The sequence below is a fragment of the Pseudorasbora parva genome, chromosome 2, assembly GCF_024679245.1.
Source record: "Pseudorasbora parva isolate DD20220531a chromosome 2, ASM2467924v1, whole genome shotgun sequence".
NCBI classification, from domain to species: Eukaryota; Metazoa; Chordata; class Actinopteri; order Cypriniformes; family Gobionidae; genus Pseudorasbora; species Pseudorasbora parva.
This window is the reverse complement of record NC_090173.1, coordinates 15,166,859-15,181,600: the sequence shown is the minus strand read 5'-3', so window position 1 is coordinate 15,181,600 and position 14,742 is coordinate 15,166,859. Positions and strand designations below refer to the sequence as shown.

The window sequence follows — 14,742 nt, the reverse complement described above, 5'->3', positions numbered from 1 at the left end:
CCCAGAGTACCATCCCCCCCCCCCCCCCCCCCCTCCTTCGTGTAAGTGGTTAGAACTAAAAGAGCAAAATGTGGAGAAGGGGTGGAGGAGGGATGCTGATAAACTGTCAACAGAATGGAGGTAAGACTGCTGTGTATATATATATGCACCTCTCGTTGATTAGCTGAGTTCTATCCACCTGTGTCAATTATCTGAAAGCCCTCCTCCCGAATCTTTGTTAATTAACATCGTTTAAAATATACAATAAACTTTTCAATAACAGAAACATATGTATGTATTTTTTTAAAGAAACAATGTAACAATTATAAATAAAACTAACATTTTTACATTTTGCAAAGAAAAAGATGGCCGTGCTTGCCCATCCAAAAAACAAACTTATTTTTTAATTATTTAAAAATTATTTAATCCAAAATGGTAAGATGCTTAATGAATGTATCAGGTAGCATTTTAGGAACATAGCTGCATTTGACAAGTGAACGAGAATAATTTTTGTGTAAAAAATAATAATAAGATTACAGGTTCTACGTCAGAACGCTGGCTCATTATTGGCCAGCTCCTGCATCAGCATCACACACATCGCATGGGTGTTACTCACGTGAACAGCGCTGGCCAATAATGAGTTTACTGTAATGCGTTTACTACGTCAACAGCATAGGAGAACGACATTGAAGAGAAGAGATTGTTGACTAAAGTCATTGTTTCAATCACATTAAGGTTGACCCACTAGAGTCTACATGGACTATTTTAACGATGCCTTTACTACCTCTCTGGGTCTTGAACATTGCAATGATGTTGCTGTCTATGTGGGGTTGTCTATGGCCCTATTCGGACGGTAATTGTTTCTCATGTGGACGTCCGTAAAAATACATTTGCATGCCACCTCAGTGATAAAACTCGTGCATTCGGATGGTGATTTATTCATGGCGGAGGAGCGAGTTTTGTGATCATGCGCACCTGGGAACGCTGCTCACATGGTCAGTCGAATGATTGTTTGTCTGCTGTAAAAATGTCATATGCTTGGAATAATCTGAATAAAATCATATTTAATTTAATAATAGGAAATTATTAATTATTTAAATGTCCTGTTTAAAAAAGTTAATACAATGCTGCAAATTGAACCTACGATAATTAATGCCATAATAATGGCTCATTTAAAATGTTTACATGTTGTACGTCTCTTTCTCTTTTGATCGGTGATGGATGATTATTCTTGTAAATATTTTCTGCTTTTTAGTAATAAAAGTGGCTAGATCTTTAAAATGCATCCGAATTACAGCGAAGCAGGGGTCAAAAAGTATATAAACAGTTAATTTTGAAGCAATCTCTTCTTGAAAACTCGAAGATGATGATTGATGATGACAAACGAGATGTGGATTCAGACGGCAATTAAATCACCACACGAGCTTGGTGTTTGTCTAAAAACAGAAGGTAATTCGGCCAGGGATTTTTTACGCGGGTGGTGGGAGAAAAACACTGAGATTCTGGATTCGGACGGCAATAAAATCACAGACTAGCCGCTGTAAATGATGAAAATACCTAACGACCCCACGAAAAACAATTACCGTCCGAATAGGGCTTATGTCATATTTGCTGTCCGTGTCATATTGTCTATGTCTATGTCATATTTCATCAAAAACATCTAAATTTGTGTTTTCCGAAGATGAATGATGGTCACTGGGGTGAGTAATTAATGATAGGATTTTTTTGTTGTTGATGAATTAACCCTTTAAATGAAGTGTATGTAAGATTGTGGCCAAAACTGGTACTGCAGGTGTATCCCATCTCCCTCTCCCTCCTGAATCGAGGTTGCCAGATTGGCTGCAGGATCAGAAGGAACGTTTGTAGCTGTGGTAACAAGAGCAGATCTGGCAACCCAGATGCCCAAACACTACTGACTTCGTGATTGGTCGATAGGAGGAGGGCGGAGCTTCAGGCCAAAACACAACATGTCAACATCCACATCAGTTGAGGGCTGCAACAACAACTTTTAAAAGACAGCATCCTAGCCAGACTGCTGTTGTCAGTGATATTGAAATTAACATGATTTCTTAATGTCTAGTGACATATCAGGGCCATTTTATAATTAATTGAAATAAATTTCTAACATGCAGTTCCTTTAAGAATATAGGGGGCAATTGTGGACACATCCCACAGAAGCAGTAGCACAATAATAGTGACGCAATGTGTATGTTTATAGAGTAATCATTTCGAACAACATCACAATCAAGGAACGAAACGATCCGTTTTATAATATCCATTTAAAACATGAAGCACTTAAAGTGAATCCCAGTGCTGAACTCCTATCAAGCCAGTCGTGATGAAAATACTGTGTGCTTTTTATGATTAATATGATAATCTGTAGGTGGCACATAAAGATGACCTTTGAGGTGGTTTTCATTGAGTTGATCAGAGTCTTCGTCAAAAACCACCATACAATTGTATAAAACACCAAAGCCTATAATTTTCTTCTGAAGAAAATGTTCTGGTGGTTTGCTAGGGGATTTTTATACTAGCCCAAAGTCAAAAGAGCCTTATTGATAATCTGGCTCCTATTTGACTTAGGTCCCTCCTTCCACCTTCAAGTGGATTTCTGCACCCTGTTTATGTTCAGGCTGAACAAAATTATAAGTGGTACACACCTCTCCTTAATTTGCAGTCTTATTCATGTCTGTATCAGAAAGCGAAATATTTGTTCAAACCACTAACCATTAGTATGATCTACGGTAGTAATGAGGCTTGCTTTATGTCACACACACTTAAACATTGGTTTGTCATTTCAACACAAGGACACAATCAATTCTACAGAAGAAAAAAAAAAAGTAAATTGTCAGGTAAATTATCAGGTTCTTACCAGCTGGTCTCATTAGCTCTCCACCAAATCCCCTAGGGTTAAATAAAAAACATCAGTTACAAGCTCTAGACAAACAAGTGCCTCTGAAAAGCTTTGATGTCAATTATTGCCAGGTTATGAAGCAAGTGCTCACCTGTACTGCTTTCTGTCAGAAAGCTGAAGGGAAGAAACATACGAAGGATCAGTTGCAATTAACTGCTTTGGATTTATATTTCACGAAATAACACAAGAGACTCATTCCGCAGACCTTTTGATGAATGTCTTTAAGGCCTTCGATGGTGTCAGAGGACAGGAAGTCAGTCACTGACCTACAAGGAAACAAATGCATTAAAAAAAGAAAAAGTTATGGATAGGCAAAGCTTTAAAAAAGAAAAGCAGGTGTAACCTATTGCTCTGGGTGGCCAGCTCATAGAGAGCATGAGTGATCTCAGCGCAGGCCAGGATAGCGCCGTGACGAGAGTGCAAATCCATCCCTGTTGCCATGGGCAGCAGCTGGGCTAAAACTGAAATAAATGTAAACAACATGACGAAAATGTGAGTTTTCTGTGACTAAAACTTGACTAAACAAAAACAGGACAAGGGTGAGTAAACATGACAAAAAAATGAAAGTACATAAGACTAAATGAAAAGAAAAATGAAAGCAATTCTCACCTGTGTTGGCCATGTATTCAGGAGCCTGGGCAGTTAGATTGTGGAGTGCTTTCGTGGCCAGCTCTCTGATCACCCTGATAAATGCAAATACAGCTTCAGTAAAAAATATAAAACCAAAATACCCAAAACAGTTACATACTTACCCGTCCCAGTGATTGATCTTCATAGCCACCAAGTGGTCAATTAAGGGTTTGGTGTACTCCTCAAAACCAGCGATGTAGACACTGAAAAAACAGTCGTAAATTAGTTTTACACAGCCATTTCTGACTGTTAGAATACCAAAGGCAGATTTTGCGATTGTACTTAAGAACACATGTAATGATAAAATGATTTGCTCATATGCGTGCCTATGTTTGCGGGCGGTCATATGCTAGAGCAATTGGATTTTTTAGTTTTTTTTGACCTGGCTGTTTTATGGCTTAGTTTGGCTTATTTAGGTATATATACGAACACGGCAATCGTGACTCCACACCAAAACAATTCTGCCCTACAAAGGCAAAAGACCTTAACTCACTGGAGTGTGGAACACACTGGAGAAAAATGACTTTAAAGATTTTTTGTTGTCCAGCCAAATTAGTTATAGGTAGGACACTGAAAATCTGGCATTTAGATGTTTTAGTAATGACAATTATCTGCATACACTTTTTTTTTTACTCAAACTTGACTTTTGACCCCTATTTTGAAGTTACGGCACTCTGCCTTTGTATTGTCTGCAAAAAATGTGGAGTCATGCCAAGGCAAAAGGCAGTAACTTCCATATTATCAATATTTGGTTGCTGATCACCTTTTACAAAATCAATATAGTAACACCTTTATAAAATCTAATGATCATGGCATTTATTTTGGATGATTTACAATTAATTATAGCCATCTTATTATTATTAAGGACACAATACCTCTAGTAAAGAGAATCTTCATTGGTGTGCAGCAAAACTTACAGGTTGATAGGTGACACTGAATTATATGAACAAGATAAGATTATTTCTAATGAGTAAACATTTGCATATTTAATGCAAAGATATAAAAAAAATAGAACAAATAAAAAATCTTGTAAAAATGCATGGGATTGGAATAAGATAAATAGCAAATAGTGCCGCTGGTTAATCAAGGGTTAAGTTTGGCTATCACGCTCTAATGACAGCACTGACTGGATCGGATTGCCCATTCATAGGCTAAACAGAGTAATTATTTATTGCAATATGTTTTTAATGTTTTTATCTAGTAAAAAAAGATACAATAGGCTACATCGCTTATACTTTTACATCTTTGAATGAAAATCGCCAAGCCTAAAAGGACAACTTTTAGATTGATGTGAACAACAAAAGTAGGAATAATTCTCAGAATGCTTGTGGATTAAACATCTCCGATGACGTTCATTGCCATGGATTTTATCGGGTTTACAAGAAAAGGTAGGATATATGGATATAATTGCGAACTGTTACTAGCCTACTGATTGTATGCGTGATCGCACGCTGTCACGGCTTTCGAGTAGCCTACACACACTCGTGCAGTGGGCAGCCCCAGACTGCCTGACAGCGCGCTGAGAGAATATTCTGCATTATGAAAACATGTATTGTTTTCCGTAACTTAAACGCGGCAGACTTTAATAGACAGTAAAACAAAGGCGAAACACCATAACTGCATGTCGGTACCGTAACTTAATTTAGACGCATGGCTAAACAAAGGCAGAGTACCGTAACTCAGTTTGAGCGTTCACAACAAAGGCAAAGAGCGGTAACTGCTGTTACGGTGTTCTGCCTTGGTTTCTCCTGGGCTTTTGGAAGTTACTGTTCAGACAATCCATAATTTTCTCGAAAAAAAACAACATAATTGACTAACGATATTTATCCACATGATAAAGGAGGTCTTGAATGTCCCAAAAATGTCAATAACTCATTTTCGACCAAAAACGAAGTTACGGCCTTTTGCCTTTGCACGGCAGAATTGGTCTGAGATTGCCTGTACGAGGTGGGTTCCCCCCAACTGAAACATGAAGTCTGGAACAGTTGCGGTGTGAAATCAATCCGACCCAATGGATCAACGAACCAAGTTGTATCATAATAAACATCAACACTGCAAAAAAGGCTCTTCTTACTTTTTACATATTTTTTTCTTGTTTTCAATCCAAATTCTTACATCAAGATGAATTTACTAGATAAGTAAAATGACCTAAGATATTTTTCTTGAAAATCAAATCAAAATTAAGTGGCATACACATAGAACATCAAATGGTGCATCGACACTACATCCTCAATAAACCCGTCTTTGGCGTGATGACTCCAATCTTTCGAATAATCTTACGAATATCTATTGATCTAATATGACTTCAGACCTGAAATTTTGTCTGAATCATAATCATACACTGTTTGTTTGTTGACACCCCGACTGAACCCAAGGGTTTTTTCTCCATTCTGGTCCTGAAGGAATTTTGTTTCCTTGCCAATGTTGCGTTTGGCTTTTGGCTTGCTCAGTTGGGGACACTTACATTTCAACTGTATTACTTTTTAGTATATTTTACTATATTACTATTTAAAAACAACTGGACTTGTAAAAAGCGATGCATAAATAAAGTTAAATTGACTTGACTTAAACTGCCATTGGTCTCCTCAGAAAGAGGTGCATTGCAAGGATGCTTTCTCGATGGGAGCCTTGACTGCCTCTGAATCAGTTCGAGTGAGAATCCTGGCTTCAATGCATTTACATATACACCAATCAGGCGTAACATTATGACAACTTACAGGTGAAGTGAATAACACTGATTACCACTTTGTAACGGCACCTGTTAGTGGGTGGGATGTATTAGGCAGCAAGTGAGATTTTGTTCCTGTCTGCAGTGGTCAGTATCTATCAAAAGTGCTCAAAGAAAGGAACAGTGGTGAACCGGCGACAGGGTCATGGGCGGCTAAGGCTCATTGATGCACGTGAGAAGCGAAAGTTGGCCCGTGTAGGCCGATCAAACAGACGAGCTACTGGAGCTCAGATTGCTCAAGAAGTTAATGCTGGTTCTGATAGAAAGGTGTCAGAATAAATATTGGCGGCATATCCACACACCAGTCAGAGTGCCCATGCTGACCCCCGTCCACCGCCGAAAGCACCAATAGTGGGGATGTGAGCATCAGAACTGGACCACGGAGCAATAGAAGAAGGTGGCCTGGTCTGATGAATCATGCTTGCTTTTACATCACGTGGATGCCAGGTGCGTGTCGCTTGGTACCTGGGGAACACATGGCACCAGGATGCACTATGGGAAGAAGGGAAGTCGGCAGAGGCAGTGTGATGCTTTGGGCAATGTTCTGCTGGGAAAGCTTGGGTCCTGCCATCCATGTGGATGTTACTCTGACATGTACCACCACACCAACCTAAGCATTGTTGCAGACCATGTACACTCTTTCATTGAAACGTTATTCCCTAGTGGCTGTGGCCTCTTTCAGCAGGATAATGCTCCTGCCAAAAAGCAAAAATGGTTTAGGAATGGTTTGAGGATCACAACAACAAATTTGAGGTGTTGACTTTGCCTCCAAATTCCCCAGATCTCAATCCAATCGAGCATCTGTTGGATGTGCTGAACATACAAGTTTGATCCATGGATGACCTCGCAATTTACAGGATCTGCTGCTAACATCTTGGTGCTAGATACCACAGCACATGTGTGTATGTGTGTGCGTGTGTTTTTTTTTTTAAAGTTTCTTTGTAAAAGTGAAATTGAACCAAGAAAATAATTCCCAAAACAAAAGATATTTACAGTAGGTCTAAAAACATCATTTAGCATGCTTATTGTTCTGATGTCAACAGTTTCTGAATGGCCTAGCTTTAAAGCGTATGTTTACTAAAAAGGTCTGTCCAGGCTGCTAGGATGTTCACACTTGTAGTTCGGTTCTCTAGGTTCTTTTAGACCAGACCGAAAAAATGGAAAAGCATTTAGTCCTGGTTCGCTTTGCATTCACAGTCATATTTTACACCGAACCTAATGATACAAAAAGCACACACACAAAAAAAAAAACCCTTTTATGATGTATATTTTGCGACTGAACATCCGAAAGAATGCTGTGTTCTGGGCTAAACTTGGTGAAGAGCTTATAAAATGTGTAAAGGAGTCAAAACAGCAGCAGGAATCCCTCTTCTCACACAAAACGAAGATCTGCTGTGAGGAGACGCGGTTCTGATGCCTGTACGGAACTGTAATGCGTAACAATTACGACTATGACCAGAAAAAACAGGTAAGCTTGAGCACTCTGTGCTTTTTAGGGTCTCATCTTCCTGTTTTTAGTTTCTTTACACGTCATTGGTTCGTGTTGCGTTCATATTTAATTCGAACCGCACCTCCTTTGGAAGCGGAAACTTGTTTGATGCACACATCATGGTTCACATGGCAGCGTTCACACTTATTAACCGCACTAAGCTAACATTTGCACCAGAGCTCGTTTCAATCGAACCAAACATGTTAAGTGTGAACACACCCTATGCCCATGAATCACTCTGCCAGTGATAAACCAAAAATCAATGATGTTATAAAACAGTTATGCTTTATAGTAACACATTATGAACCATTTAATTTCCGGTTTTGGCTAAGAGGAATGGCCAGAGAATTGAACTAAAGCAAATCTCCATGTCTTTTAACAGCGGGCTGCGCACGTAAGCCTCGAGTTTGGCTCTTTGCTCCCTAAGGCTAGCATTTTTCACATTGCTTTTTTTCCTGCATTGAGATGCCACAGTCAAATGGTGACATTTCTCTGGAGGGTGGGATCTAAGAAAGTGACAGGACAGACATGACAGCGTAACCGCAGCTTATCTCATTAAAGCATTCAAAACATACTGTGATTGGGCTTTGATTTGTCTCAGTTTTCTGGGGTGTTTGATTGATCAACCTGCTGCTGTAATGTTTGAGGCATGTGCTCTGAAGAACAATGCTTAAATTAAGCACGCCAAAACAGCTCTTAGTCACACACTGCCTCCTCTTTACTCCTTACCTGATAGTCAAGTAGCAGTTATTCAGGTTACCGACCGTGAAGTAGTCCGCCGCCGTGACTATGTCTATGCCATGGGGGAAGGTGCCCTGTGGAGACAGGATATCTCAGGGGATCAGATTAGACACACAGGCTCAGCTTCACAAAACACTACACTACAGATCAGTGCAGGTGTTTATAATAGATCTGAATGGTTTTGATGCAAGTGTATTTTCTTTCGTTGTACCTGTCTGCCCACATTCTCTTGGAAAGCAGCCTAAGAGAGATAAGGAAGCAAAAAATACTTATTGTATGCAATATGTGAAATTAAAGCTTTTTTTTTCCTGTTTAAAATACCTTCTCCTTTTCAGACATCAAGCAAACATTTTACCGTCATTTGATGAATTTTAAAGATACCAACTGAAAACTCCTCGGCAAAAGCGCTAATGCTTTTCACTAGATTCCCCTTTGTCTTCATTTCTAGTTTGTATTATCTTTTGTTACTGTGGAACTATTTTTAAAAGTAGCTTTATGAGTATTTCAAGATAAACTTACAGATGCTGCCTTTCTGCAGGTGATGTTCCTGTCAAATACAGTTGCGATGACCAGCGCACTGTAAAGGTAGAAACAAATGAAAAATCATTGATAGAATATCATATACATAATAATGAGCCCATAGTGTATCCTAGTGGCATACATATCCCTATTTGCATGTGATTTGAGAGTTTATTTGATTAAATCTCAAAAATCTTAAAGGTGTGTGCATCATACCTGACACCTAGATTAAAACTTTACAGTTGGTTTTATGACCAAGTCTTTAATTACGATAGCGCCTTTAAAAGTACACCCCAAAGCGCTTTACAGAAACAGATAAGACAAAGTATAAAAGAATAAACAATAACCATAAACAAATTCATAAAATGTAAAATCAAACCAGTTCAAAAACTATATAAAATTGATACAAATGTTCAATTAAAAGCTACCCTAAAAAATAAAAATAAAAATAATAATAAAAGTTTTAAGGCGAGATTTAAAAATGCAATAAGACTGAGCTTGCCTCATCTCAATCGGTAAATAATACCATACTTTTGGAGCTAATGAGGACAAAGCCCCATCACCCATCAATCTTAAACAAGCTTTTGGGAACAGCTAAAAGACCAGTTTCAGATGAACGTAGGTTACGCAACAGAGTATTGGGAATTAAAAGCTCAGACAAGTATTGTGGTGTCAACCCATGTAAAGCCTTGTAAGTAAGCATCAACATTTTTAAAGAAGTGGTAAAACATGATTTCACTTTTCTAACTTTAGCTAGTGTGTATTGTTGCTGTTTGAGAATAAGCAACATCTGCAAAGTAACAACGTTCAAAGTTTAAAGCAAAGGGAGATATTTGCTTTTAAAGAAATCAATTTCTATGGACTACAGCAAACGGCCGGTAGGGGCTAAAGACATTCCTCCAGGGTTGGCGACCTCACCAGCCCCAATATTAACATAAACCCCTCCTGCGAGAATATTAAATAATTAAATGTTTTATTGCTGTGGAGAAGCATTGTTGTGGTATAGTTAGTAGGCTGGAGTGTTGATGCTGTAATGCTGACGAAACGCTGTTATTTTCATCCGGAGTGCAGGTCAACTTTGTTCAGCCTTCCTAGGGACGGGGGAGTTAGGGATCAATGGTTAATTTATTTTTAACTCGGTCCCTCATAATTATTACCCAAGTCTCGCGCTCTGTGCTGCACATTTTACGGAGGAAAGCTTCCACAATCGTTGCGAGTTCAATGCAGGATTCGCACAACGGCTTGTCCTGAAAGATGGAGCAGTTCCAACTTTAAAAATGAGCCACAACCTGTAAGTATGATTTATTTTTCGTCTATGTGTTTTCCTGTAATAGTTTGTACCGTAGCAAGTAAACAAATGACGGACAGTTTGTTAAATGCTCATTCATACTTAAACGTTATCCAACAACAAAAGCTAACTTGAAAATAGTGTATATAATTCTTTGATTAGAGCTTTTATGTATTGTTTATCTATATCTATTATAGCTAAACATGGTTCTGTTTTTCATTTGGCTACTATAGTAAAGCCGGTGTTTAGTGTTCGTTTTGGGCTAATAGTTCTTGAGACAGATATTTGACTATAATCAATCTAAAAATACAAAAGATGCCATATTCAGTAGTGATCACTATAGATTACCGGTAAAGGTAAGGGGTTTCTGAAACACGTGCACTAGGTGGTTAGCGAATCACAGCACACTGGGCAAGCTAACCAATCTGAGCCCATTGCGTATTTTTGAGGGACTGGCTTCATAGAACCTGGAAACCATCAGACCGTTTTTACAAGGAGGGGCAGAGCAGTGTAGAATAAAGGTAAAATATATGAAAAACAATGCTTTTTTTTTTTTTAAACGAAGCATGAACACGTTACAGTACACCCCACATAAACAATAAAGCCTTCGAAAGAATGTTTTACCTCCTCTTTAATGTCAAGCCCTGATTAAATTTGTTATTATATCTTTATGCGCATCCTCATTTTGACAGTTAGTTTGGGAGCCTGAGGTGATGCACATTTACCGCTTTCACTCAAACATGCACAGCTCTGAACCATCAGATCTCTCACCCTCAGTGATGAGGCATATTATTAAAAACAAGTGTGTAGTTTTCATCTTAAAACTCATCTATCATTTCAGTGCCCCCATAAACCTGTTGCACTCCTTTCCCTTTATTCCACCACTCCTCCTCCTCCTCAATCGAGCTGTGTGAACGTGCCCGCAAGGTATTCCCACGTCACTCACAGCCTGAGAGAATGAAGTACACAAACATACACAGTACACACGCACAAGCCTACGGGCTTAACACGGCCGTGCTGGTTTCGATGAACAACTGATAGTGGCCTGGAGCAGCATAAAAATGGACAGGGACTGAACAGGCATGCAGAGCTAGACGCGTCACTCTTACTGCTTAATAATAACGCCTTACAGAAACCATTGAATACTTCTGCCTGTGCTCTGTAGTTTACTTTAAGAGATAATTCTTCCTTACTTTCTTCCGGTTTTATTTGTCACACTTCAAAATTGCAATTAGAGAGAATGGAGACTGAAAACTTAAGATTCAAACTGGATTTAAAAGTATTATTAAAGTCCTTTATTCAGATATATTCAAAATCTTTCGAAGCCATACAACTAGATTGTGTGAAGAGCAAACAAGAACAACCAGTACGATTTCTTCAAATTTCTCCTTTTGTTCCTCTGAAGAAAGTATATTTGGAACAAGATTTTGTTTGATTAAGTAAAGATAGAATTACATATCTGAGGGAACTTTTCATTTAAATGAAGTGACCCAAAAATGACGATTGATTGATCAATCTTAAGGATATATTTTGATATTTTACATACATACAGTGAGGAAAATAAGTATTTGAACACCCTGCTATTTTGCAAGTTCTTCCACTTAGAAATCATGGAGGGGTCTGAAATTGTCATCGTAGGTAAATGTCCACTGTGAGAGACATAATAAAAAAAAATCAAAAATCCAGCAAAAAATCCTGAAATCACAATGTAGGATTTTTTAACAATTTAATTGTGTGATACAGCTACAAATAAGTATTTGAACACCTGAGAAAATCAATGTTAATATTTGGTACAGTAGCCTGTTTGCAATTACAGAGGTCAAAACTGTAGTTTTCCACCAGGTTTGCACACACTGCAGGAGGGATTTTGGCCCACTCCTCCACACAGATCTTCTCTAGATCAGTCAGGTTTCTGGCCTGTCGCTGAGAAACAGTTTTAGCTCCCTCCAAAGATTCTCTATTGGGTTTAGGTCTGGACACCGGCTAGGCCACGCCAGAACCTTGATATGCTTCTTACAGAGCCACTCCTTGGTTATCCTGGCTGTGTGCTTCAGGTCATTGTCATGTTGGAAGACCCAGCCTCGACCCATCTTCAATGCTCTAACTGAGGGAAGGAGGTTGTTTCCCAAAATCTCGCAATACATGGCCCCGGTCATCCTCTCCTTAATACAGTGCAGTCGCCCTGTCCCATGTGCAGAAAAACACCCCCAAAGCATGATGCTACCACCCCCCATGCTTCACAGTAGGGATGGTGCTCTTGGGATGGTACTCATCATTCTTCTTCCTCCAAACACGTTTAGTGGAATAATGACCAAAAAGTTATATTTTTTCTCATCTGACCACATGACTTTCTCCCATGACTCCTCTGGATCATCCAAATGGTCATTGGCAAACTTAAGACAGGCCTGGACATGTGCTGGTTTAAGCAGGGGAGCCTTATGTGCCATGCATGATTTCAAACCATGACGTCTTAGTGTATTACCAACAGTTACCTTGGAAACAGTGGCCCCAGCTCTTTTCAGGTCATTGACCAGCTCCTCCCGTGTAGTTCTGGGCTGATTTCTCACCTTTCTTAGGATCATTGAGACCTCACGAGGTGAGATCTTGCATGGAGCCCCAGTCCGAGGGAGATTGACAGTCATGTTTAGCTTCTTCCATTTTCTAATGATTGCTCCAACAGTGGACCTTTTTTCAACAAGCTGCTTGGCAATTTCACCGTAGCCCTATCCAGCCTTGTGGAGGTGTACAATTTTGTCTCTAGTGTCTTGACCATGTTAGTAGTTGGATTCTTACTGATTGTATGGGGTGGACAGGTGTCTGTATGCAGCTAACAACCTCACACAGGTGCATCTAAATTAGGATAATAAATGGAGTGGAGGTGGACATTTTAAAGGCAGACTAACAGGTCTTTGCAAGTCAGAATTCTAGCTGATAGACAGGTGTTCAAATACTTATTTGCAGCTGTATCATACAAATAAATAGTTAAAAAATCATATATTGTGATTTCTGGATTTTTCCTATTTTTTAGATTATGTCTCTCACAGTGGACATGCACCTACGATGACAATTTCAGACCTCTCCATGATTTCCAAGTGGGAGAACTTGCAAAATAGCAGGGTGTTCAAATACATACATACATATATATATTGGAGTATACTACTGTTTTTTATCTATTAGAAAGGTTTTTTTCTTACATTTCTTACATTTTTTTAGTCTCTAAGCCTCTAATGCTCACCAAAGAAGCATTTTTTTGATAAAAAAAGTTAACATTTACAAAATAAAATATATTGTAAACTGTAATTTATTCCGATGATCCAAGCTTAATATTTGGCATAATTTCTCCAGTTCTTCAGTGTCACATGATCCTTCAAAATGCATTCTAATATGATGAGTTCATACTTAAAAAATATTTCCTATAGATAGTAATGTTGAAAACGGTTGTTCTGGTTCTTTTTTTTTTTCAGAAAAACACGATTCTTATATATTCAAAACTTGTTTGATGAAGAGAAAGTTCAGAAGATCAAGTTTATTTGAAATAACACTGAAATAAATACTTTTTTGTTAGAAAGTAAGCAACTTTACTGCCCCTATTGAATGTAATGCATCCTTGCTGGATAAAAGTTAAATCTTACTGACCCAAAACTTTTGTATGGGAGTGTATAATAAAAGAAAAGAAAAAAAAACAATAGTGCAGTTTCAAGAAATGACACAGTTTCTGCAAGCGTCAGTAAGCTCATAGAAACAGCTTATGACTGCTGACGAAATTTAAACAGGACTCGACAGGCCTACAGCCCGGGTGCCAAGTGGCGACCGAAACCCACGACAACAGACGAAACCTGGCAGCACCGTGGGGGCAGGGAGGAGGGAAGTTGCGGGGAGGGCCAACAAACCGAAGGAGCAATGAAAAAGCACAGTCAGTTACACGCAGGCCCGCACTTGTCCTAAACAGGGAGAGGGGGGGGCAGCGGAGCATCTTTCAGCTGTCACTCTATTAATATCATTATGTTTTTTACACTGACTGAAAGGTTTGCTGTTGAACCTTGGGAGGGGAAAAAAATGCTTTCTGCTGATGAAACCGTTTCGCTGAGCTGATTCACCACTACATCACCACACAAACCCAACGTGGCAGAGCTGCTAAAAGAATTACAGAATACAGTTACACAGCAAAGTTAAATACAGCAAACCCCTAACCATAAGCCTGAGTAATAACACCCAGCACCACAGTTAAAGCAAATACGCAACGTCCTTGTGGGACGCCGCAGAAAATACGTTAGCTATATGAAAAAGATCCATGAAATAATACTTGCTGTTAGGGCTGTCACGTTATCGCATTTAAACTGGGGACGAAAATACCAGAAATGGCACATTTCAAGGATGAGAATCCATGAACCGCATTATTAGACAGGTTTATAAGGCAGCACGACATATTGAAAACACTTAAACATGATAAAATA

At 38.9% G+C, this 14,742-nt stretch overlaps 1 protein-coding gene across 1 annotated transcript in view; it reads right to left on the bottom strand.

Moving 5' to 3' along the window:
- tbcd (tubulin folding cofactor D) overlaps nucleotides 1–14,742 on the bottom strand; it is a 66,076-nt gene that overhangs the window by 27,308 nt on the left and 24,026 nt on the right. The window contains exons 15-23 of the mRNA XM_067456907.1: nucleotides 9,001–9,058; nucleotides 8,693–8,722; nucleotides 8,470–8,555; nucleotides 3,646–3,726; nucleotides 3,503–3,576; nucleotides 3,237–3,354; nucleotides 3,099–3,159; nucleotides 2,985–3,007; nucleotides 2,852–2,883 (exon numbers count right to left, since the gene is read on the bottom strand). Coding sequence (XP_067313008.1) covers nucleotides 2,852–2,883; nucleotides 2,985–3,007; nucleotides 3,099–3,159; nucleotides 3,237–3,354; nucleotides 3,503–3,576; nucleotides 3,646–3,726; nucleotides 8,470–8,555; nucleotides 8,693–8,722; nucleotides 9,001–9,058 — 563 coding nt within the window. The remainder of the gene's footprint in view (nucleotides 1–2,851; nucleotides 2,884–2,984; nucleotides 3,008–3,098; nucleotides 3,160–3,236; nucleotides 3,355–3,502; nucleotides 3,577–3,645; nucleotides 3,727–8,469; nucleotides 8,556–8,692; nucleotides 8,723–9,000; nucleotides 9,059–14,742) is intronic.